Here is a 25,000-nt window from a genome sequence, read left to right as displayed (position 1 = left end):
AATAATGACATTTACAGAATTTGGCAGACACCCTTTAGTCAGAGCATATTGCAATTGAGGGTTGGTCAAGGGCCTAGTGGTGGCAGCTTGGGTGGATCTGGGATTTACATTTCTGGCATTTGGCAGATGCCCTTATCCAGAACAACTTACAAATCTAATTTTTTTATACATCTGAGCAATTGAGGGTTAAAGGCCTTGCTCAACGGCCCAGTGGCAGCTTAGTGGACCGGGGATTTGAGCTAACCACCCTGTCCACTCAGTAGCCGAATGCTTTAACCACTGAGCTATCACTTGGACTGGAACACCGTAGTTAAAGTTAGTTCAAACTTAAGTTTGTGATTAGTACATGCCTAAATTCTTTACTAGTAAGTATTTCACTTTACTTACGTATTAATTTAGGTTTTGGTGCATGATTATTCATGTTCTGTTATTATAAACTACACGAAAACAAAACATGTCTGTGATGATGGAAAGACAGAAAATAGATTTTCAATTCAGTTAATGTACAACTGACACATCACAATTGACCCAGTAATGATAAAAAATGTACTACTCAAAGTAGGCTATTTTTAGTATTATCAATCAGTATTAGTATTGATTTCATTTTAAGTTAAACAACTCCTTTAATTTGAGTGAAGCAGGCAATCCACTGACCCACGGTGTCTGTCCTATTGATGAATAAACAGCACTGGGTGGGTTGTCACACGTTTCAGTTCGTCTCTCATCTCTTGTATCAAATGACTAATTACTTATTACACTTTCCCTATTGTTCACGTGTTCCACCATATAATGCTGGAGATCTTCACATGCATTAAGATCACTGTGATTAATAGATAGGTCACACATTTTTTTTAATGTGTAGGGGGAAAAACCCATGTCCAAATGGCTTCATATCTGGGAATGATTTGTTTTGTGATGAAGTGAAGTGAGCATAGCTTAGTTTTGCCGGTGATATTAGTACAAAGGATTAGGGATTTGCATCACACGTGACGTCAAATACATTGTCAAAGCCAAATATTGCTACACTTAGTCATACACTAAAGATTTAAGCCTGGAACAGCCATATCAAAGACCTCACTAGAAAATAAACAGAAACTAGAAAAACAAACCAAAACATTTTTAATGGAAGTTTTTTCCTCATTAGTTTCTCAATAAAACAAATTATTGTAAAGAACTCACTTTTTTATGTTATTCATTTGCACTTAATTTGAAAACGTTATTGCGGTGGCACAGTGGCTTAGTGATTAGCATGTTCGCTTCACACCTCCAGCATCCTGGGTTCGAGGCTCACTATGTGTGTGGAGTTTGCATGTTCTCCCCGTGCTTGGTGGGTTTTCTCCTACAGTCCAAAAACATGCTTCTAGGTTGATTGGATTCTCTAAATTGTTCATTGTATGTGTGCCCTGTGATGGGTTGGCATTCTGTCCAGGGTGTATCCTGCCTTGACGCCTGAGGCTCCCCGTGATTGGATAAGTGTTATGGACAATGAAATGAAGTTTTATTGCAATTTGTACCTGGCTGTCTGGAAGGAGAGGTCACTAAATCACGGCAGAATAAGTACAACAGAAAATATTACAATGCAATTATAAATGAAAGACTTTATCACAGATTGTTTAAGGAATTTTTATGTGACTATGTACAGTGTAAACATTCAAACAATGCTAGCACATTTATCAGAATGCTAATCAGAGCCAACTTCTGAATTTAATACACTTCAAATATTTACTTGAAATGCTATCTCAAGGATTAAACACGCCGCTGGCCAGTAAAGACATATTACTGAAAGGCTATTACTGCTCCTCCTGAGTGACTGGGTTCTTACATAAATGTCACAGCATCTGCTTTCACCCACAGTATCTGAGACAGCTATAACCGGGCCAAAAGGGCAGGATTACACTTATAGCAGCACATCAGGCACACTTGATAGCGCAAGAGATTTAATGCTCCAGTAAAAGCAAATCCTACAGACGAAAGGGTTTTTTTAGAAACATTGCATCATACCTATTATGAGAAATCAGCAGGTCGTCTGAACTATTTCACTCAAGTAGCAGCACAATTACTTCCATTTGATTTACTTCAAGAAACCGGGAGCTAATTCATATTAGATCGCTCAGGACATGGGAACTGTCTGAACTTCTAGCAAGTGAGAGTTTAACGTGTAGTGAGTAATGCAAATCAGCTGAAATGTATTTTAAACCAGATTCAGGCAAGTTTGATAAATAAAGATAACTATGAAAAATTAAAAACAAAGGCAGTTTGTATCTCCGCTGCCTGTTTAGATAGACAGACAGACAGACAGACAGACAGACAGACAGACAGATAGATAGATAGATAGATAGATAGATAGATAGATAGATAGATAGATAGATAGATAGATAGATAGATAGATACTTTATTCATCCCAAAGGGAAATTTACAGCTGCAACATTTCCAGCACAAGTTAAGAATGAAAGGGAGATATATGACACGTGATTCAACCAAACGTACCAGCATAATCATATCATGGGAACTAAAAGTCTAATAAAATGTTAAAAGCATTTATTTTTTAACATTGCTGTGTGATAAAATTGTTGCACATGCTTGTGGGTTAGGCTAACACAAGAACAGGCCAAAAGGGCTCCTAAATGATAATTTCACACATAATTCATGCTTTTTAAAGCGGGTTTTTTTAACATTCTGAAGTCGTGCATGCTGTAGATTAGATTTATTAAGCAATTAATTGAATAAACACGCGGTATGTCTTCATATGACTTTGTGCTTGATGCCCTCTAGTGATTCAACTTAGTTAATACATTGACTACGGAACTGAAAACGTCCGGAACTGAAGGCTTTTTCCTCTTTAGTTTCTCATCGAACCTGTTTTTGTAACGGACCGGCATGAACAGGTAACGCATTGTAACTGTTAAGCCTGTTATATATAGAAAAGTAGACAAAAATACACATCAGGTTATGTGATCGGTTCAATTCATAAAGCGAATTTATTTCTAAATCTTACCTTCTTTGTTTCTGTGCTAATCCAGGATGACTATTTGGGAATGATCTCCTAAACAGCACCATGATCTCAGTTGAAGCTGGTCTCTACATTGGCTCTGTCTCAGATCTTAAGGATCCTGAAGCTCTGAAACGCACCGGCATCACTCACATCCTCAGTGTGGACTCTGAACAGCCAGAGCTTTCAGGATTTCACACCGAATTTGTCCATGCCTTGGACGATGCCTCTACAGATCTCCTAAGCAAGCTGGACAGCTGTGTCCAGTTTATCAGCGATGCTCTGAATGCATCTTCTTCCTCGTCCTCCTCTTCAACTTCAGCTCCATCATCATCATCATCATCAGGATCAACATCATCTATTCTTGTTCATTGGTAGGTTTCAGTTTGGTCTTCATACAGGGTCAGAATTTCATTTTCATTAAATACATTTAATTTATTCATGTGACAGATGCTTTCATCTAAAGGTATTTTGAAGAAGGCTAGTATCTATACTATATTGCCAAAAGTTTTGGAACACCCCTCCAAATTTTTTAATTTATTATTGTTTTTCAGGGGTTACTTCCAGTGAAAGGAACTCTTAATGCTTCAGCATACCAAGACATTGTGGACAATTTCATGCTCCCAACTTTGTGGGAACAGTTTGGGGATGACCACTTCCTGTTCCAACATGACTGCACACCAGTGCACAAAGCAAGGTGCATAAAGACATGGATGAGTGAGTTTGTTGTGGAGAAACTGACCTCAACCTGATAGAACACCTTTGGGATGAATTAGAGTGGAGACTGTGAGCCAGGTCTTCTCGTCCAACATCAGTGCCTGACCTCACAAATGCGCTTCTAGAGGAATGGTCAAAAATTCCCATAAACATACTCCTAAACCTTGTGGAAAGCCTTTCCAGAAGAGTTGAAGCTGTTATAGCTGCAAAGGGTGGGCCAACTCCATATTACATTCATGTGCATGTAAAGGCAGACGTCCCAGTTTTGGCCTGGCTCTCAGTCTCTGCTCTAATTTATCCCAAAGGTGTTCTATCGGGTGCAGGTCAGTCAAGTTCCTCATCCATGTCTTTATGGTCCTTGCTTTGTGCACTGGTGTGTAGTCATGTTTGAACAGGAAGGGGTCATCCCCAAACTGTTCCTACAAAGTTGGGAGCATGAAATTGTCCAAAATGTCTCGGTATACTGAAACATTAAGAGTTCCTTTCACTGGAACTAAGGGGTCAAGCCCAACCCCTGAAAAACAACACCCGAATTCAATAATTTGGAGGGGTGTCCAAAAACTTTTGGCAGCATAGTGTATATGTTATTGTTGTCCTTCAGCTTCTTCCTGTTTGGGGTAACCACATAGTGGATCATATTTGATTTTGGGACCGCATATCCGGGCTTGGAAGAGAGCACAGGAGCCTGCCGCTAGACCTCCATGACAGAATAGATTGCAGATGATCTCCCTTAATAATTTTATTATGATTGCTACAATTAAACCCACATTTGGGGTACAAATCAGCATGTACTGTATTCTTTATACTAGGAGTAAAATGCAATGCTAACATGTGTGTGTCTGTTTAGTTTTCCCAATATTTGTACATGCCTTTAGATGCATTTCTGCTTGAAGTAGGTTTCATATAAACACCAGAAGGTGTTATTGTTTGTAGTGAGTCTCCTATTTATGTGTAGATTTAAATGTTGATAAATCAACTGAAGCTTTGCTCCTCACACAGTATTGTGAAGCTGTTTTAGATAAGTCAGAAAGAACTGTATTACCAAGTAGGTTTACACACACAAGGAATTTAACAAATCTGACTTTTAGTTTTTCAACTTGGTCCCCTGTCCTCCTCCTTCTTCTAGTCATGCAGGTCAGAGTCGGAGTGCCACCATCATCACTGCTTATTTAATGAAGACACACAAGCTGAGTGCCCAGGAGGCATATACTAAACTCCAACACATCAAACCAGATATCAAGTAAGACTGGAAACACTGATTACAGTGCTCTTAAACAAAAACCTGTGCTTGAGTAGCGTTTTGAACAGCTGACTGCTTGTGTTTTCAGGATGAATGAGGAATTTCTTGATCAGTTGGCGCTGTACGAAGCTATGAATTGTGAACTGGATACCAGCAGCGTGTTATACAAGCAGTTCCGATTGAAGAAAGTTACTGAGAAATACCCAGGTACTTCAAACTTTATACCAGATGATGTTTTCTTTTCTTTTTCTGCTTCTGTTATGTCATTTCACGTTTTACATCGTGATAAGTGCAAAAGCTTATTTACAAGGGTGCAAGTGCCGAGATGGAAAGAGAAAAACAAAAAAAATCCTTAAGAATACAGTAAATAAATTTATTCCAGATGTGTGTATGGAGTGTTTTGAAGCTTGTTTGTTTGTGGTGTTGCTGTTGTCACCGTTTCTATTTCAGAAATGTGATTTTCAAGCTGAAAGGCAGCTTGAAGTTTGTCATTATCTAATAAAATAAGTATCGCAATTTAGATCAGTAACAGTACTGAGGCAGGATTGTTTATGGGAAAGTAGCTTTTGTCTGTTTGACCTAATTCGTTTCTGTGCAAAAAATAGATGAAAACACTTTTAAAATTTCTAATAAATCAACACAAAGGCAAAATCTATTATTATTATTATTATTGTTATTATTATTATTATTATTATTATTATTATGATTATTACACTCTTGACAAGTTGATGAAAACTATTTAATTATTTAATATAATATATATAAATATATTTATAATATATATATAATATTAATATACTGAATATTTTAGAGCAATGAGACTGATAATTTGACAACCATGTATATATTTACATTTCATTTCTCCTAATTTTTATTTCTTTAGATAATGTGTAATTGTTGATAAGGTTCTGAATATTGTAGTGGTCTTGTTAAAACACTAAACGTTATAGTACATGCTGTATATCTGTCATAAAGAGCTCTCGCTTTATTCAGCTGATATTTTCATTATTTCAGCCAGCCTTACTGAATTCTGCTCGTGTTTGTGTTATTCAGCTGGAACAGTCCACTCTGTGATCATGTACCTTACTTTATTCCTAAATGAACATTTTTACTATTTTATTTCAGAGCTTAAAAGCGTTCCCCGAGACGTCTTCGCAGCCGATCCTGCACAAAGCCACAGCGCCGAGGCTGTGTACAGATGCAGGAAGTGCAGGTAAAATCTGCATCATAATCACATTTCCCTCTTTCTCTCCATCTTCCTCCCCATCTCTATCTCTCTTTCTCTCTCTCTCTCTCCATCTCTTTCTCTCTATCTCCCTCCCTATCTCTATCTCTCTCTCTGTCTCCAACTCCCTCTCTCTCCATGTCCCTCCACACCTCCCTCTCCATCTCCACTTCCCTCCCCATCGCTATCTCTCTCTCTCCATCTTCACCTCCCTCTCTACATCTCCCCCTCTCCATCTCCCTCTCTCTCAATCTCCCTGCCCATCTCCCGCTCTCTCCATCTCCCTCCCCATCTCCCGCTCTCTCCATCTCCCTCCCCATCTCCTGCTCTCTCTCCATCTCCCTCTCTCTCCCCATCTCCCCCTCTCTCTCCCTATCTATCCATCTCCCTTCCTCTCTCTCTCTCTCGCTCTCCATCTCCATATCCATCTGCGTAGCTTCCTTCTAAAGTGCATGTCTATGTTTTCCTTTCCAGACGCACACTGTTCCGTCACTCCAGCATCCTCAGTCACTGTGTAGGCAGCGGAGAGGCGGCATTCTCCCATAAGAGGCCGAGCGGTGGACCACTCGCCGGAAATCAGAGCCAGTGCACGTCGTATTTCATCGAGCCTGTGCAGTGGATGGAGGAGGCGCTGCTCGGAGTCATGGATGGACAGGTACAACACTGCTTACACTCACTCTCAAATTATTATTAGAAAAAATACACTGCATCAGAATGCTGACAATCACATCAAGCAAATATTATACACTGTTCTGTTTATATTACGCTGGTTTATTTATTATTTTAAGTGTGTTTATTATTAGCATCGATGCTGCAAAGCAAGCACTAGTAATATTACTGCATACTAATTTAAATACCTTTTTAAATGACTGTTTTCTAAATTAGCATGTGAAAATCTAACAATAATTTAAATAAATAAAGGAAATATATAATATACTCTTAATTAAAAAAAGATAAATGCAGATTAAGTAAAGAAATTAAATGAATTAACTAATTAATAAAACAATAAAATAAAATAAAATACCCCAACCTTGCATTCTAAAATTTGTAAAATTATTTTTCCTAATATTAAAAATTTTATTTTTGTATTACTTTTTTTTATTATTACTATGATGCTGATGTATTATTACTATGATCATTTTTCTTCTCATTATTATTATTATTGTCATTGTTATTATTATAGAATTCTGTATCACTTCTCTTGAACGTTGCATCAGAATTGTGTAATAAAAGTGTTATTACAGATGGTGTAATGAGCTGTCATGGCAGTTTATGTCCTTCTGTATAGCCTCTTTGTGGCTTTATATCAGCTGACACTTGTTACATAGTAAAGCGTGTGATGAATGTTGTCTTGCAGCTCCTGTGTCCTAAGTGCAGCTCAAAGCTTGGCTCATTTAACTGGTACGGAGAGCAGTGTTCGTGTGGCCGCTGGGTGACCCCCGCCTTCCAAATGCACAAGAACAGAGTGGACGAAATCAAACACATCAACATCGCAGCACTTAAATAACACCAGCAAACAGTTTATCCCACAAATAAACACATATATTGTTAAATCGTTTTGTTGTGGCTTTATCTGTTATAAGGCTATTTAAATGAACTGTAATAGACTTGATGCAGGTTTATTCAGGTCAGTATTTACTCTCACACTTCATCCAGTAGATGGCGCCACATTTATGCATTCCTCATGTCCTCAAGCTCAGTCCTCATGCAAGTCCCGAATCAAAAGTCCAGAGGGAGGAGCCAGATCTGATCCGGCTCCTCCTATCTGGGTGGAGTCGAACCAATTTGATATAATGTTCATAGAAAGTCTTTGATTTAATACTGAAGTAACTGTGCAGATTATACTGGAGCCAGCGTGATCTATTTATCTCTGTAGTGATGTCAATTGAAATGAGGGAAGTAAAGACAGTGACACAGTGTAAAGGTCTATTTCTATTATTTCTAAAAAGTGCATACAGGGAAGCAGAGTAAAGGAAGAAGAATATTTTATTAGTGTAATGAAAACAGATCATTTCTGCTCTGCTTTAGTTTGAGGAAATCTTAAATGGTCACATATTTGTTCTCTTATCCAGGCTTTGAAGCTAATGCAGCTAAAAAGAAAGCTGCACTTCTAGCTTCAAGTCAAGGATGTTGCAAAATATAGCCATAAATCATCACAAATTCACTTCTTCAAGGGGGTTGCTCTGTAAATTAAACAGAAGTGTTTATGTGCTTTCTAATAGCTTGTGTACACTGCTTTTGCTTAAATAAAAGGACAAAAAAAAATGACACTGTAGAGATCTGCAGCCGTGTTGATACAGGATACAGGAGGAGAATAGTGAATAGAGAATAGAGAATAGTGGCTCATATAATAATTTAATCACGTAATTCCTTGTAGTTTTGCATATGTAATGTTAACTGATCCTGCTAAACTTTGTACAATTGTCCAAACTACTGCTCCAAATGATTGATGTACTGATCCTCCTTATTTGGGAAGGGGTATATTTCATTTTCCTGGATGAAATATACTATTAATGTGATTGATCATGTAGTAAATACCTAAAAAGGAACTTTTTTTATGTCCAGCTGTTTGGAATAACTACTACCACCAGATATACAGATGTGAAAACCTTGGTTCTTTTTCTGATTCTGTGTCAGTTTGTTTTGTTACTCTGCAGTAGAACCTAATTTAAGACCATTACCTCCTCTCATTATCTCCTCTGCGTTGAGTGTAGGTGCAGCAATTGACTGCGCTGCTGTGTTTAAGTGTCTCTCCTCGGCCTCTGTCGACCTGCTGAGGTGTGAGAGCGTGTTTAAGCCTGTATAATTACAGAGTAGAGTTCTGTCTGTTTCTTCAGGTGAGTGTAAATGACTAATCCAGAGCAGACGCTATGGCTCGATTCCAGGTTCTGGCTAAATAACACTTAAATAGTGCTGTAGGTGTGTTTTTGCACCCTTTAGTGTTTGGTGTCACAAGGCATTAAGAGAGACGGTGATGTGCGAAGATAGTGTTGAAGTGTCCGTAGACTTATCCATGGGTAAACATTGACGCTTTTATGCTAAATCATAGCTGTTAATTAAATTAAATGGATTACAGAAAATATTGGGAAGGTTAAGGAGTTTAATTCCTGAAAAGAATGGATGGAAATACTACAGTAGCTACACTTCCAGTTTGCAAATTGCTTAAAGCCATAAAAGGAATGATGCTAATAAGCACAAATATTATTTATTCAATTTGATTATTTTATTTTATTTTATTTTATTTTATTTTATTTTATTTTATTTTATTTTATTTTATGTCAAGAAAATCACATTTTTTTTTAAACTTGTTCATTCATTTGTATTAATTTGTATAAAAGGCTACTACTCACTTAATATCGTGACTTTATAATAATATACATACTATATGTTTACATTTATTTCTTTAGCTGTCTTCACTTAAGCCTTCCTTTCATCTGTTATATGCCATGTGGGAGCCTCTGGGAATCTGTGTCTACTTACAGCATGCAGTTCTCAGATCCTGTCAGCTTTATGAGGGTCAAATCCCCAATGTAATGACCTAACCTTCACCTGGAAGTCAGGATTGGAGGACTTCTGTGTAACCGATGGACTTATTTATTGATTAAATGACTGATAAACATAGATAAGTGTCCTGACAGACAGTAGACAGGAGTGAATCTTATCTTGTATGCTTAAATGCATTTGGTGGACATTATAGGACATCAGTAAAGGTGAGTAGTCAAAATAACTATGTATAGATTTCTAGAGACCTGACCATCCCAGGGACAGGTGGAAGAAAACCATGCCATGTTTTCCACACATAACCACCGCTGTTTTTTCCCATATTTTGGTAACTTGTCTGTCAAACAGATCTGCCTTAATAAACAGAATACAATTTTTTATTCATTTATTCTCCATTCCGTGATCTCCAGTCACCATTTTATCAAACAGGATTGTTCCAGTATCTCAGGAATACTGGACCCAAGGTGGAAATACACCAGTCCACTGCAGGTAGAACCAGAACAACTTTTGCAAAAAATTATAATAATTCTAAATAAAAAAAGTAATTGTTATATTTTCAGAAAAGCAGCATTATTCAATTCACTTTTTATGCAAATAAGCATTTTGATTATTATGCTTAATTTCCCTCAGGGGCTGGTTTCTTGTGGTCTTCAATCTTGTAGCATCTGTCAGTGACAGCCTTGACTTTTTTAAAGCAAATCTCAGGGTTAAAGGTAGCCATTATTCTCCCGACTTTACTGTAGTAGGACAAAGAGTAAACAGCCAGACGTTTCCATTAGCAACAGACCGCTCACTCCAAGTATCCTGAACACCCCAGGAGACTGCCTCTAAATGACATTTTAATCTGAGGTAGACTCATTTAGGACTAGCGATGGAAAATACACATAATGCTTGCCTTGTGATTTAAAATGACTTCAGGAATGTGGGGAAACCTGGATAAGGGACTTCGCTATAGTCTGCACCTGAGCAAACCAAAATTTACTGGAAGGATTGTCTTTGCATTAGCCAGCTATGTAGCGCAGATGTGTAGCTGGCAGCAGTGATGAAGCATTCCTCATTACCTTCTGTTCTTGTTTAACTTGTTTAAGACTTAGCCTATAACGCTAGTCCTGTATTTTACTAGAATTCACATCTCTATATTACTTTTACTTTGATTGGATAGATAAATTGGTCATGAGATCTTTATCTCTTTACTGTTAGTTCAGCATCTTTGCGCTGTGTGTGAGAATTGCTAATTAACTGAGTATTAGTGACTAGCTATAACTAATTAGCTCAATATCGCATAGTTATGTTCTCTATTTTTGCATACTTTTTTCATCCCAGTAAAAATATTCTTTTTTAGGATGACCTGTATCCATTTAGCCCTTTATCCCTTTATCCTCTTTGTCTAGCTCCTGCTTTTCTCTAAGCTGAAAGAGGCCCATGTGTTGGGCTTTGAGGAGGTGGTAAATGTTTTCCCTGCTTTTAATTTTTTTTTTTTGGATGAGGCCTCTTCCTCTTTCAGAGAAACTTTGCAGCATATGGACATGAACATTGTGGCCAGTGCTTTCATTGTGGGCAGGGTTCAGGAGACAGAAGTATAAAGTGGTGTTACTGCTATAAATTGGCCTTCATGCTTACAGAAGCATCTTCTGATGTTGGAGGAAGATTAATGGCGTGTAGGAGGAGTGGTTCATTCTGCAGAGCTTCTGGCCATAGCCCCTAAAGTCATAAAATGTGTGTGTGCGTGTGTGCATACAACTTTTGAGGAATTTTTCCTTTTGATGAATTTTGAGGGCAGAAAGTGTTCTTATTTTAATTGTAAGAACTGTGTCAGAAATTTACAATAAAAGGACCAATTTGAAAACAAAAATCTCTTCCTCCAGTAAAACCTTTAATCAATTAAGTAAGTTATAATGGTAGAAATAGATTCACTATACTGTATGTAGTAGATTTTGGTCCTAATGGCAGAGAAGAGATCTATAACTAATGTTGGAGTGGAGTCTGTAAGGGCAGGAAAGAAAATATGTCTTTTGTGTGTGTATGGAAGTATACAATACACACTTCTGGATGAAGCTCTCTCAGAAGATCCTATGAATGTTAATAGTGAATCTGCAGTATAGAAGAATCTCATGCTGGTCGTAGGCGCTGATGAATGACAGCATGTAGGCGAGCATCATGGACAAGCACAGTGAGATGAACAATAAGGTTTCCACTGGTGAATTCTTCTCCGAGGGCCGGGCATAAACTCTCCCACCTCTTCATTGTGATCTAACAATGATTTGAATTGCTGTGTTTGGGAAAATGTCAAGCGGCTTACCTCAAATGAGAGAAACAGGAGGTCAGGGACATTACAGCATTGTTTTGTAACAGAAATGCAGTTTTATATAAATGTTTACAGTGAGTGCTTTTCTCTCAGCTCTCCTAAGACAACCGAGACATCCAGAGTTTCTCTTCTTACTTCATACTGAAAACACTAATGTGATTTTTTGTGTGAACTTTGACTCGCCTCTTTTGAAAACAAAAGTCTGTCCTTACACTGTTGTTAATCTGTGTTTGGCAGCGTTGGGTAATAACGGACTAGGAGTAATCCGGTTACGGAAATCCAGGGGGTGTAATTTATTTACTTACAATGGATTACTTGATTAAAATTTTGAGGTCTGTGATTTAGTCTCAAATATTATTGATGTTGCACAGGAACTGAAGTATGCAATAACTCTAGGTCCATGTGTGTAATACAAGACTTTCCGAGGCTGAATGAGGATGGATTGGTGCTTATCTGTCAGAGGTTGTTTATTAACAAAATCACAAGCCAAAAACTGTCCAAGTCGTCATCAAAAGGCTCTTATACATCAGGCAAATCCAAACCAGAATCAATGTTCTGTGACAGTGGTAGCTCAAAGGGTTAAGGCTCTGGGTTGATATTTGGACGATTTTGGTTCAAGCCCCAGCACCACCAAGCTGCCACCACTGGACCCTTGAGGAAGGCCCCCAACTCTCCCTGCTCCAAGGGTGCTGCATCATGGCTGACCCTGCACTTTGACCCCAAACCCCAAGGATGAGATATGAGAAGAAAGAATGCACTAATGTATATGTGACAAATAAAGGCTACTTATGAACAAGGGCAATGCAGGGCAAAACTTAAAACAAAGGCTTGAAAACCAAAGTGCCAACACCGGGTCAGGATAAAGCAAGCAAATATTATACACAAGCTTGCGTTCCCACAAACACAGCTCAGAACTTGCAAGAAAATGTAAAGACTTCAAAACTGAGTTTAGAGTCCATGTGTCTTTTGTGTCCATTAACCTTTTTATGTCAATAACTGAAATGTACATAAAAACAATCTATGTAAAAAATACACAGTTCCCTGATATTCATATATCTCCTCTTATACTGTCTCTATTATACACTGATCAGGTCATAATGATCATAATGACCACCTCCATAATATTGTTTTGGTTCCCCTTTTGCTGCCAGAACAGCCCTGACCCGTCATGCACTGTGTATTCTGACAACTTTCTATCAGAACCAGCATTAACTTCTTCAGCAATTTGATCAACAGTAGCTCGTCTGTTGGATTGGATCATTCGGGTCAGCCTTTGCTCCTCATGTGCATCAATGAGCCTTGGCCGTCCATAACCCTGTTGCCGGTTCACCATTGTTTCTTCCTTGGACCACTTTTGATAGATACTGACCACTGCAGACCGGGAACACCCCACAAGAGCTGCAGTTTCGGAGATGCTCTGATCCAGTGGTCTAGCCATCACAATTTGGCCCTTTCAGTTTCAATCTGGCCCTATAATTTCAATGTGGCAACTGGTATCACATACAAAATATTTGTATAATTTTTTAACATAGTTCCTAAATGAAATTGGAAGAATAGTTGCACAATGGTTAATTCTCCTACATTGTGCCCAAAGATGTGATTCCTAAGATTCCTATTTATTTATTTACTTATTTATTTATCTAAGCAATTCCACTGCTTGTTCCATCACATCCCCTATTAACATGACATATACCGTATCATGTAACATTACTAAAATATCTATGTTTATGCATTACATTTCATCTTTTATCTTAGTAGCAATATTTTTAAAATGTTTAGTGATATTAATAGGTAACTAATGCAATCCAGTCTATGGTGTACGTGAACTGTTATTTATGATCATACTGTATATAGCATCTGGGATCATATAGAGTATGTATAGTGTTTGTGTAATTTTTGGAACATCTGGAGTCATTTTTCAGGCTGAAATGGTGCAATAATAATAAATCATACAAATCCGGCGTATAACAGACTCCTAGCTCCTGAACCAGAGTGTGCTGAGGGTGCTGGCCATCTTTATCTGTTAAAAGATAAATGTGAGAACAGTGGAGTTTGTATTGTCCCTCCTGTTTATTTTGCCTCTCAAGCAGATTTGTGGTGAGTGAGGTCAGATCTGTGGTAATACAAAAGGAATGATGTTTGTGAGGATGCAGGGTTTAGTGTCTCTGTTGTCTTATTAGTCTGAATGTGTGGACAGAAGTGGGCTAGGGATTAGTTATATTTCATGTTTATTATTCCTCGTCAAATCTCTGGACCTTTGGCTCTTAAAGAATGAAAAAGGCAGACTTATTCTGGGATCTGATCTAAGATTGAACTGGACTGGACCATCTTTAAATGGAATCTACTGAAAGCCACCAAAAATATGGACTTTTGAAAGACAATTCTTGCCTTATCTGATTTAGATTGGTCAATCTGGTCGATCCAGAGCCAATTCCAGGAACAGTGGGTGCATAGGGGGAACACACCCTGGCTTAGATGCCAGTCCATCTCAAGACACTATATATATACACACACACACACACACACATTACCCTACCATCATGTTTTTTGTCAAAAAGAACTGCAGACATGTTGATACACAGAAAAGTCAACAAAGACAGGAACCTGAGCTCAGAATCAAACCCTGAATTCCGAATGTTTTGAGGCCACAACCAGTGTGAGGCTACCAGTTATATCATTATCTTGTACTGCAGTTTTTGGAATCTCCTAAAAATAAAAAAGGTCAAACTTTCATCAAATGTTTTCACAACCCACCACACATGAAGCCATGAGAAGAAAAAAAAAGAAAAAAAAACAGCAGCAGCTTTTGTGGTTCCATTTAAAACCCCCAAAGCTGTGAGAGGTTTGTGCAGCTTGTTGCACTGGTCTCCTTCAATAAACAGCAATACCAGCAAGAACAGAGCAATGAATATGTTGTCGCTTTAAATACTGAGGTTTTAGTGCATCTGTAAGTTCACAGAAGCGTTACTGCAGCACAAACTGCTGACTCCGGAAGATCTGCATATGTGCAGTGGATGGAGTTTTGCTGAAACTGCTTCCCCCACTTTCTGCGGCTTGTGTATCAATCCTTTTTTCCGAATCCAGACATTTTTTTTGTTTCCTCCATTGATGGCTGAGATCCCAGATCTAAAAACGGTTTCTTAGGAAACCAAGTAAAACATTGTGGCTGGGGCTTAAATTGCTTTGAATCTTGGACTGTGTGTCAGACTGCGGTGCTGGGGAAAATACAAAGATACGGAGAGGCATCTGTGGACAAAGGAGAGGCGACGGCTGGAGACAAAAGACTAGAAATTGAGTTGCAGTATTAGAAGCTATGAATCTGCGGCTGTGGTGCCGATTTAATTTCTGAAATTGTGGCACTGTGAAGAGTTATTTATAAAACTAGATTTCCTCTGTCCTGACTTGACCTATGTAACATAAGCATAGAGTTCTCTATTAGTGTTTAGCATATGTTCTGTATGAAGTGTGTCGATATGCAGCTGATGCAAAATATTCACTCACTGAAAGGGGTTTGGGTTTGTTTTGCAGCAGTCAGTAGTTTATACATTGGTCAGGCATTTCCATATTTGACACTGCAATTGCCTTTATGTGTATTTCTTTTGGTCCTGCTCCTCACTGGCACAGATCCATAACCACTGAGTGTGTCCTGTGACTCATGCAGGTTTTATAGCTCATGGTTGAAGTCATTAATGACGTGAGGCCAGGTGGGTGGTTTTGCAAATTCAGTTCATTTCAATTTCTGCTGTATTTGTATACTGAGTTTGACCTAGAGCGTTATAGAAATCCAGATGTTGAGATGTTAATGAGCAACCCAGAGGTGGTAGTGAAGGTGAAGCAAAAACTTTTGACTCTTCTATAACTGTAAAGTCAAACAGAACAAAGTAGTTTGATGGTCAGTATGGGAATCGCATGAGTAATGAGCAAAGAACCGTCTTTGTGATTACAGCAGCAGTTTTTTGGTGAGATTATTCACTGAAGTGGATAAGAGTGGGTACATAATGGTGTCTTGGGAAAAGGCTTGAAGGGAAGTTTAGGTAATGAGAACGAGGTTTCTATTCATGCAGCAGTCATACTCCACCCTACAATCTGGTAAATTATATTGAATCATTTCCAGTATAGCCTGCAGATTCTAGGCAGACTATTAAAGCTCAGAGATTCAGGAAGGAGGTCTGATGTCACTGAGCTTGCAAGAACCTGCTGCAAGTCATGAGTGATGTCTGATGATTTTGATGTAGCGTAATTCCACTTTATTACTTCTCTTTTAACACTCTGCAGGTGGTGTGAGGTTTCAGAATGGAAAACCAGACCACAGACTGGCACTGGAACCACATGAAAGGGCTGAGTTTCATCACTTGTCTTTTTCACTACATGTATAAAATATGATCATACAGCAGTTTTAACACCCCGCTGTAAAACAAAAAAAAGAAGAAGTGCATTTTAGCCCAAATGTGCAATCCAAGTGAATGAACAAGACCATGCAGTCACGTTGCATCAGCTTTGGACCACATGCAGCTTCTCCAGCATGCTGTTTGACTTTCAGTTCAACGTTATCCCTCTTTTTCCTTCCATGTTGCAGCAACCTTTTCCATGCTCAGTTTTTGATGGATGCTCTGGAAATTTGGCCACGTTGGAGCTTCAGGCTGCTCAGACTTTTCCATGTGCTCAAGCTTCTCAGAACCTGGAATGCCAGAGCATTGGCCTGGAGCTCGTCTCCCATTTATTTTTAGAATGACTGCATTGTGTCAGGCCCAAGTGGCCAAAACCTTGCAAATCCATCTTCAGTATATGTCCAGTAAACGGGGAAAGGGACCTGAAAGTCTAACCTAGCTGTGGTGCTGAAGTGCCTGGGTTTTTGTTTGTTCTCCATATCCTTTGCCAGGTATTTGTTTATTAACAAAAGTTTGGAGTTTACCTCTACTTCTGTGTTTTATTGAGCCTCTCTGGTCAGATGGAAGGATGCCTAACATAAAACGGCACAGCTTGAAAGATGCCAAACATCTGTGCTGTGTTGGGGTATTTGGGTGCCTGTCTGTTCATCTGTTTTTACTTTGCATTAAAATATTGCTCTTAGTCACACAAAATGTTAAGTAATTGCACATTGCTGCATTCACGCATGAATAGTTGAGGTTGCGATTACCAGCCTTTTGGACAATACAACACAAATCTTAATGCACAGTATATGATGCAAAGCTATACCGATAATAAGCATGTAATGATTCAATGCATTTCGGTTCACTACCCATCTGAAATAATTCAGACGCAAACAAATGTGACTCAGTTCTGTTATATTTAAGTTCAAGTTGTTGGGACAGAGAATTTGTGTGTGTGTCCCCCCCCCCATAACTTCAACAATAAGAAAAAAGGGGCTGGCTATAAGTGTTTATAGCTGCTATATCATAAGTGATGACAGGAACTAAAGGTGCATCCATAGTCGCATACCTATGCATTATTCTGTGCCATTTTGTAGAATATACAGCCTGAGGAGTGGGTTCACACTGAAGATTTCAACAGGGCCTGAATAAAATGCACTTATTCAAGCCCAAAAAAGTGTGGCATGCCGGACACTTCATGTACTCAACGCTCGCAGCTTTGCTTACATCATTTGATGTCATTTGCCATCAACTGGAAAATGACATACACTTCTGTTTAGTAAAACAACATTTGAGACTATACTGCCCTCCTAAAAGTCATACACTAGAAGGTACAGTACATAGTGCATAATGTGCATGTGCATTGCAGACAGTCCACAACATACTATAAATAGCTATGAATTGATTTCAAAAACATTTTTCCCCCTCGCTGTTCATAAGCAACAAGAACATTCATAAATGTTAAAAAAATTGAGATCTCTCTCATTCTCCTTCTATATCTCCTTGTCTAAGACACACATACTTGCACCAGGAAGTGTACATAGATTTTTGAAGGCAGTATCGGTGTTTTACCGTGATCCGTTTCAGTTTGCACCAAATTTAGGATTGATGTTGCTGAATCTTTGACTGTTGAACTGAATTTCCTATTTGGTTCATTTTGTCCCACACGTGCAGCTTTGACAAGAGAAGAGACAAGAGAAGAAAGACAAGCAAAAGTATCAAGAATAGAATGGGAAGAATGGTTACCATATAAGAACAAACTTGCAAAGACATGAAGTCAGAGAGCACTTCTGTACAAGTTCAAGACATGCTGCATGCTTGGCATTGGCTTAAGTGTTAGCAGCTTCCACTTCCACGAGGTATGACGCAAGTTGCTAAATTTGTTTGGATGTTCAATTATAGCCAAGCGCTGATACTCTGTTTGTGTAAAAACCCTTCAAAAGGTCACGTTTGGTGACATTTTCTAGCTGAAAACCACAGATTTTCCTGAAATTATTTAGATTATTACATCCTAGAGTTCTAGCAGTTAAACATGGTTAGGCCAGAAAGTGAAAATGGAGAAAAAATGCATTTAAATATTCTCGGAAAGATGCTCCACTTACTTCTGCTTTTAAAATCTAATCTATTTATTAACATGTCACATTACTGCATAATTTGTATGCAGGACTTTTCTAAAGGAAATTCTCATTATCACTGTTTCTGTTTTATCACCTGAGGTAAAAGTCACTCACACCGTTGGTTTGTTATCCACCTGTTTTGTGTTACTCCTTGATATTTGTGTCTGATGTTTTGTTGTGAAAATCGTGCATTATTATCCTTAAGCCTGTGCATTGTGCATGGACTTATATCCTGTATCTCGATGCACTGTACAGTATTACACAGTTCCTGCTCCAGTGTTTTCAGAATCTAATTTAATGCACTATTAATTTTAAATATAAGTGAATGATCCATCTTACAGTTTATTCCCTCTGGCAAGTTACCACATAACCCTTGCTATTATAACAGTCCTCACAGCAGAAATGTCTGTCATTGCAGACGTAACGTAATCTCTCAATGTTTTTTTATGATGCCATTTTCTGGCATTCTTTTACAGCCCATAATTATTCTATCACCCACTTATATAAAGATTCATTTGGTTGTAACTTTACCTTGGTCTATGAAAGAATCTCTACTGCTGTGTATATCTTTCCCTGAGCCTCCATAATCTATTGCCTTGGTGGATTCGTCGCACCTCGGCAACCTCCAGAACAGGAAACACCTGACTGAGCTTTGCTAATCGTCCATGATTGTTAATCCCAAGATGCAGACACCCACTTTGATTTACACGGTTTTATTTACAGACTCAAACCAGACTAGCCTTGAAATTCATTGGACTCCAGCTGTCTCAAGGTTTGAAAACACATCTGGATCTGATGGGGTTCTTCTGAGAAAATTGAGCAGTATGGAATCTGATTGGTTCGCAAAAATTCTGCTGTACCAAAGAAACACAGGACACGTGAACTGCTCATTCGTATTTGTACTTACTTTGTGTCATTTGTATAAATGAGTCAACTCTTTGAGATGGCTCTTTTCAGTGAACTTTGGGAGCTGTAGTGTGTGCTGAAGTGTAAAGAGATTTCTTTGGGAAATGAGGACCAAATTGATTATTGGTGTCAATCCTGCAGTATTTTTTCATTCTCTAGTGCTGTTACACGATACATAAAGTGAACTTTATCAATACTGTGTACAAAGCAAAATGATTTGCAGCATAGCCAGCTCTGGTGACAGTATAAAGCATGTGTTTTTACTCTGATCTGTGTGTGGCTTGGGACATCCTGAGATCTGAAGGTAATGCTGCGCTTTCAGTAACAATATTAGTGAGTCGAGTGAAGTATTCAGATTAAGAATGAAGTATTCTTATTCCTAATTCTCTGTCAGAAAACAAGTATATGACCAAGCAGCACTGCTGTTTTCAATTTGCAAGACTTGAAGCCAGTTGTACCACTTCCTGCTGGGCCTCTCCTTCAGCGGATACCAGGAACTCATAAGATGGCACATGGATAACAGGACATGGCCTCTGGGGCAATGTTCTTCACAGTGGTTGTGTCACAAAATCAAATAGAAAAGAATAGACAAAATCAATTCAATTAAAATTGTAAATTAATTTTTATAGCTCTTCTAACAAATGACTTTGTCATGAAGAAGCTTTACAGAAGTCTAGAATTAGATTTATATATAGATCCATAATGTCACACAGTACAGTAGAAATTTAAAAGCTCCCTTAGGGAACATGAGGAAGAAACCTTATGAGGATTCAGATTCAAAGGAAACTCATCCTCCTTTTGGTGACACACAGTATTCAAGAATACTCTTGAAATGAATGATGAATTCAGATGTTTAAGAAGTTGATATATGAGATTATTCAGGATAGGTTGTAGGAAAATAATTATTTATATAATAGAAGGACCATCAGTTTGTTTTCAATTCCTCTATAGTGGTGATGAAGTGAATCCACATGGTATAAGCAGGAAATTCCATCAAGCCTAAGCAGCCTTGCCTTTAGCGCTTACTGTAAAACACTGATTAGTAAGTCTCAGTTATCTAATTGTTGCTCTCTCTCTCTCTCTCTCTTGGTGTGTGGGTGCATGGCTGGGAGCATTCATATTCAGCTATGGTGAATCCATTAAGAGCAGACTGGGTAAGCTTATGTAACCCAGTGTGAGTTATTTCTCTTTTCCAGTGAGTTATGACCGAGAGCCTTTGAATCTGGCAGTCCTCTATTATATATAAACACTATAATCTCTCTCTCTTTCTCACATCAAGTATTTCTAAAATGGCCCTATGGCTTCTCTACACTAGAAACCTGCCATTTTAAGGTTTATGGTCATCTAGGATTATAATCTCAGCTCTTTTCTTTCAGTTTCAGAGAAGGGCCTTGGTCCTTTATACTCAACTTCCTGCTTCACAGCTAAGCATAATATAGTAGCGAAGTATATATACGTATAAGCGTACTATAAAATGAAAAAAAACGTCTCCCTGATAAACTCACAGATGGATACTAGAATTGATTTAATGTATAATACTATAACTATAATTGTATTTTATGTCAGTATTTTAATGGTTAATGTGATAAATCGACTCATACACGGTATAGATCCAGTTTTCCTGTTATCATATCACTGTTTTTGTGAAAACTCTAAACCCCACATTATATCATCGCCAAAATCAGATTTTTAGTACTGTCCTTATTTACTAGGAACCCAAATAAATTGCAAACAAAGTTCGTTTTGTGATTTGTGCATGTGAGTGGCAAAGAGTTGGAAATTGCATGAATGGCATCACACACAAAGTAGAGAATTTATTTATTTATTTATTTATTTATTTATTTATTTATTTATTAATTATTGATAGCTTTGGGAAGTTAAGATGTTGACTCCTGGAAGAGAAGCAAGAGTCAAACATTCTCACTATCTGGGCAAATAATATGAAATAATCTCCCTCATTATTTTGAGTTGTCCTTATTTTTTATATGTGCAAAAATCCTCATCATTTATATGTATATGTTTATAAGAACATTTAATAGAATAATATTTTATTTTTATTTGGTTTTCGTGCATGCAAATATAATACCTGCCCTTCAGATTGATTCATTTGCACACAAGTGCTGCTAGAAACCACACTAATGGTGTTAAAGTGATATATTTACATCTGCCTTGTATTCCAAATCAAATACATATTAAATACAGATTTAAATAAAACAGATTATGTTATGAAAAATGCTATTTTCTGTAGATTAAGTCAGTAAATTACCGTAGCTTGCTACGACATAAAGCTTGCATAGACAAAAAATAAAAATAAAAAATACAGACATATGGATGAATTTTTTACTTAGAAGTTGTACTGGTCATGGTGTGGCCATGTTTTGATGATATTTGTGAAACAGATGACTAAAAAAAACTTTTGGTAAGAATTCGTGTTAAGACCTTATTTGATGTCAAGTTTTGTTTTAGCTCAAAATCTGTCATGTTATATCACTATAACAATCACACAAAACAGATACTACATGCAGTTTTGCTCACATAAAAGATGCTATTTTCTGTAGGTTAAGTCAGTAGCATGCTTGTTTGTGGGTGTTATGATGTTTATATATGCAAACCTTTAGTAAATTGTAGAATCAGTGTGTTTTCCCCACACTGAATACATTCTTCTCCTCTGGATATATACATTACATACATGCAGGTCGTACGGGTCCACTGTTTTCAACCCAGATTTTTCATCTTCCACCATGTTTGCAAAGGTTTTCTTTATTTACATAATGAACAGATGCTTGTGGGGTTTTTTTGTTGTTGGATAGATACAATGCCTCCTCTATGTGAGATAGTTTCCCTCTGCGTAATGCACTTCCTTCTGTCCAAGCTCATCCCCAGACAGGAGGAAGTGAGGTCGTTAGGTCACTGATCTGTTTGACCCGTGAGCATACATCTTGGGTGATGATCCTTAAAACAAAGTGTGATGGTGGTTCAGGGATTTGCACCGCTGCTTTAGCCACTCTTTTCATTTCCATGATGGAATATTTAGCGGTATTATATACTTCATGCTCTACTTTTTATGAGCCCTGACAGACCGTATAGATTTAGTAAAGCAGACACTCATTAATACCGAAAGCATGGTGGAACTTTTTGCACATCGTGTCAAGAATCTGAAAAGATCCCATCAATCATGGTTAACACACAAGTGCCAGCCTGTTAGTGTAGCCTTAAGCTGTGGAAATGCCTCCTGTGAGTTCATTACATGGTGTCCCAGACACGGCTTAATGCTCACACTCTGAGACTCACTGATCAAAGCCATGGTGCTTTATTCATTTTAGTATTTCTCTATTACTGATGAGGAAATAAGCAGATGTGGAGAGGGAGAGGAGTTACCGAGGAACAGCTAGAGCTCTGCCACAGGGAAATTAGAGCGGGGAAGATTTTAGAATAGGGAAATAACACTGCTTAAGGAGCTGTAGGGTATCACTTCTCACTAACAGATGGGGAATCACATTCTCCTGCTCTAACAGGCAAATTGTTTACAGACTCGTTTTCGACAGTGCTCATTGTAGCAAAATGGGTCAGTTGTCAGGTATTATTTGTGTCTGTTTGATTCCTCTAGTTTATTAGTCACAAATGCTGTGGAGAATCGTGGCAGCTCTGTTAAAAGGGTTCAGTAAAACATCCTGAACAAGCCCCTCATCCTGAGAAATTAGTTTAACTGAGGTGTCTTATCTCCATCATGCTGAGACTCAAGCTGTGAAGAAGGCACATTTATAGTAACTTAAATATACATGTATATTTAGGGTCTTTTTTAATTTTTTTTTTGCTATTTTACATGTAATCTTGTGAACCACTTATAAGATTTCTTTTTACCACCTAAACAATAAGGTTTTTGAGTTGACAAATCAACAAGAAAATTCAACACTGTGCTGAAGAAGAATTGAAATATAAAGAGACATACAAGAATCTTTCATTGCCAACACGTTTAAGCTAATTTTATTTCATTCTGCATGACAGGTAATGATAAATCTAGTTAGCAAGCTAGGTTAGTTAGTTAGGTACTAGCTAGGGCTGGTTAGTACATTGTCAGTGAGTTATAGTGACTGGTAGGGGGTGAAAATGTTAGCTTAGTGGTTAAGGTGTTGGGTTACTGATTGGAAGGTTGTGAGTTTGAAGCCCAGGTCCACTAAGCTGCCTCGCCAAGGCGCTCAATTGTATATAATTATATACAGTTATTATAGTTTATAAAGGACATATATAATATATATTGTGTTGCATGATGGGATCAGTTGAGGCAAAAGGTGTCTCCCTCTTCATTTCTTTTCTCACAAAATATATGGTCTAGTATATGGATCTTTTTACTGTGCTACACTGGTTCATAAATTATCTAAAGTTTTCTAAAATTATACAATTTCATTCAACATCAGTAGCCATCAACCTGAAATAGATTTAGGTTCAGTACTATGTCCAATGACATTTCTGACATGGTTTCTCGTACCACATTAAAGGAACTTTTTCGATGCTGTTTAGTTTCAGTACCTGCTCGTTTTTTGTTTTTACAATGACGTTCTCTGAATGAAAAAACAGACTACTGAATTCTTTGAAATGTGGATGAAAAAGAGAAAGCTCGTGAAAGCTTGAATTCACACTGGAAGCGTCAGGTAAGTGAAACATAAGCCACATGTGTGCAGTGAATAGATTTCTATAGAGTTTACACTTCCATCACATGCTCAAGTGAAACAAAAATAGACAAAATAAAATGAAATACAGCTATATGGATGAAGTCACATTTTTACTCAGGTGTCGTACTGCTCGTGGTGTGGCCGTGTTTTGTTGATACAGATGACGAAGAAAGCTGTTGGTGAGAATAAAACCTGAGACCTTATAAGATGTCAAGTGCTTAACTTTAGTTTCTTGCTACAAATCTGTCATATTACATCACTAATTGTGGTATGATTCTGTTTTTTGTACATACACACAGGTTACAGGGTGACACCACAGTGTTTATACTCTCCATAGTAATTAACACCGAACTGGTGTGCAGGCAGATCAAGCTTTGACAAGAAACACATTACATCACTTCCTGTGTTTATGCAATTCATAAAAGGTTTAGATTTCACTGAAAACTGAGAGTTGTAAAAAATAATACTCTTTCAGTAACATTATTTCTACAGATGGGCCATTTTAATATCTGTCTCAGTGGCAAAATCCTTCCAGTGCACTGGAATATTCACTCCCTAAAAAAATCCCACAATGCACTGCAAAACAAGCAAACAAACAAAACAGGGACCATCGATGCTCACTATGTTCCCTTACTGGAAATGATGTCATATTTTCTGAAGCTTCTCAGCTCCAAAAACAAAATGCCCGGATAAACTCTCAGTCAGCTGTGTGTAGAAATGTAAGTAGCTTGACTACTTGCATTAGCGAGTTTTTAGCTTTATTTAATGTTTTATATACGGTTTGTTCCACATGCGTGAAAGGATATGTAACAGAACAATCAAATTATTTTTCATAAAAAGATAAGAAAGATAAATGGCAGTGGTGATTTACATAGTCATGTCACCAGAAAGTCCTCAGTTTCCCACTGTGTAGAGAGCCAAGGTCCTTACACAATATACGGATTCACAATGTAGAGAGCT

General features: G+C 37.9%; 1 protein-coding gene across 1 annotated transcript; it reads left to right on the top strand.

The window, feature by feature from the left end:
• The first annotated feature begins 2,789 nt into the window (after window positions 1-2,789).
• On the top strand, window positions 2,790-8,354 carry dusp12 (dual specificity phosphatase 12). The gene is made up of 7 exons (XM_058413061.1): window positions 2,790-2,885; window positions 3,021-3,363; window positions 4,833-4,946; window positions 5,035-5,153; window positions 6,072-6,159; window positions 6,646-6,826; window positions 7,529-8,354. The coding sequence occupies exons 2-7, from the start codon at window positions 3,056-3,058 to the stop codon at window positions 7,676-7,678; spliced, it is 960 nt and encodes a 319-aa protein (XP_058269044.1). The 5' UTR covers window positions 2,790-2,885; window positions 3,021-3,055; the 3' UTR covers window positions 7,679-8,354.
• Window positions 8,355-25,000: the final 16,646 nt, after the last annotated feature.

This window comes from Hemibagrus wyckioides, linkage group LG17 (assembly GCF_019097595.1).
Source record: "Hemibagrus wyckioides isolate EC202008001 linkage group LG17, SWU_Hwy_1.0, whole genome shotgun sequence".
NCBI lineage: Eukaryota > Metazoa > Chordata > Actinopteri > Siluriformes > Bagridae > Hemibagrus > Hemibagrus wyckioides.
This window is presented reverse-complemented; position numbering and strand designations above follow the sequence as displayed.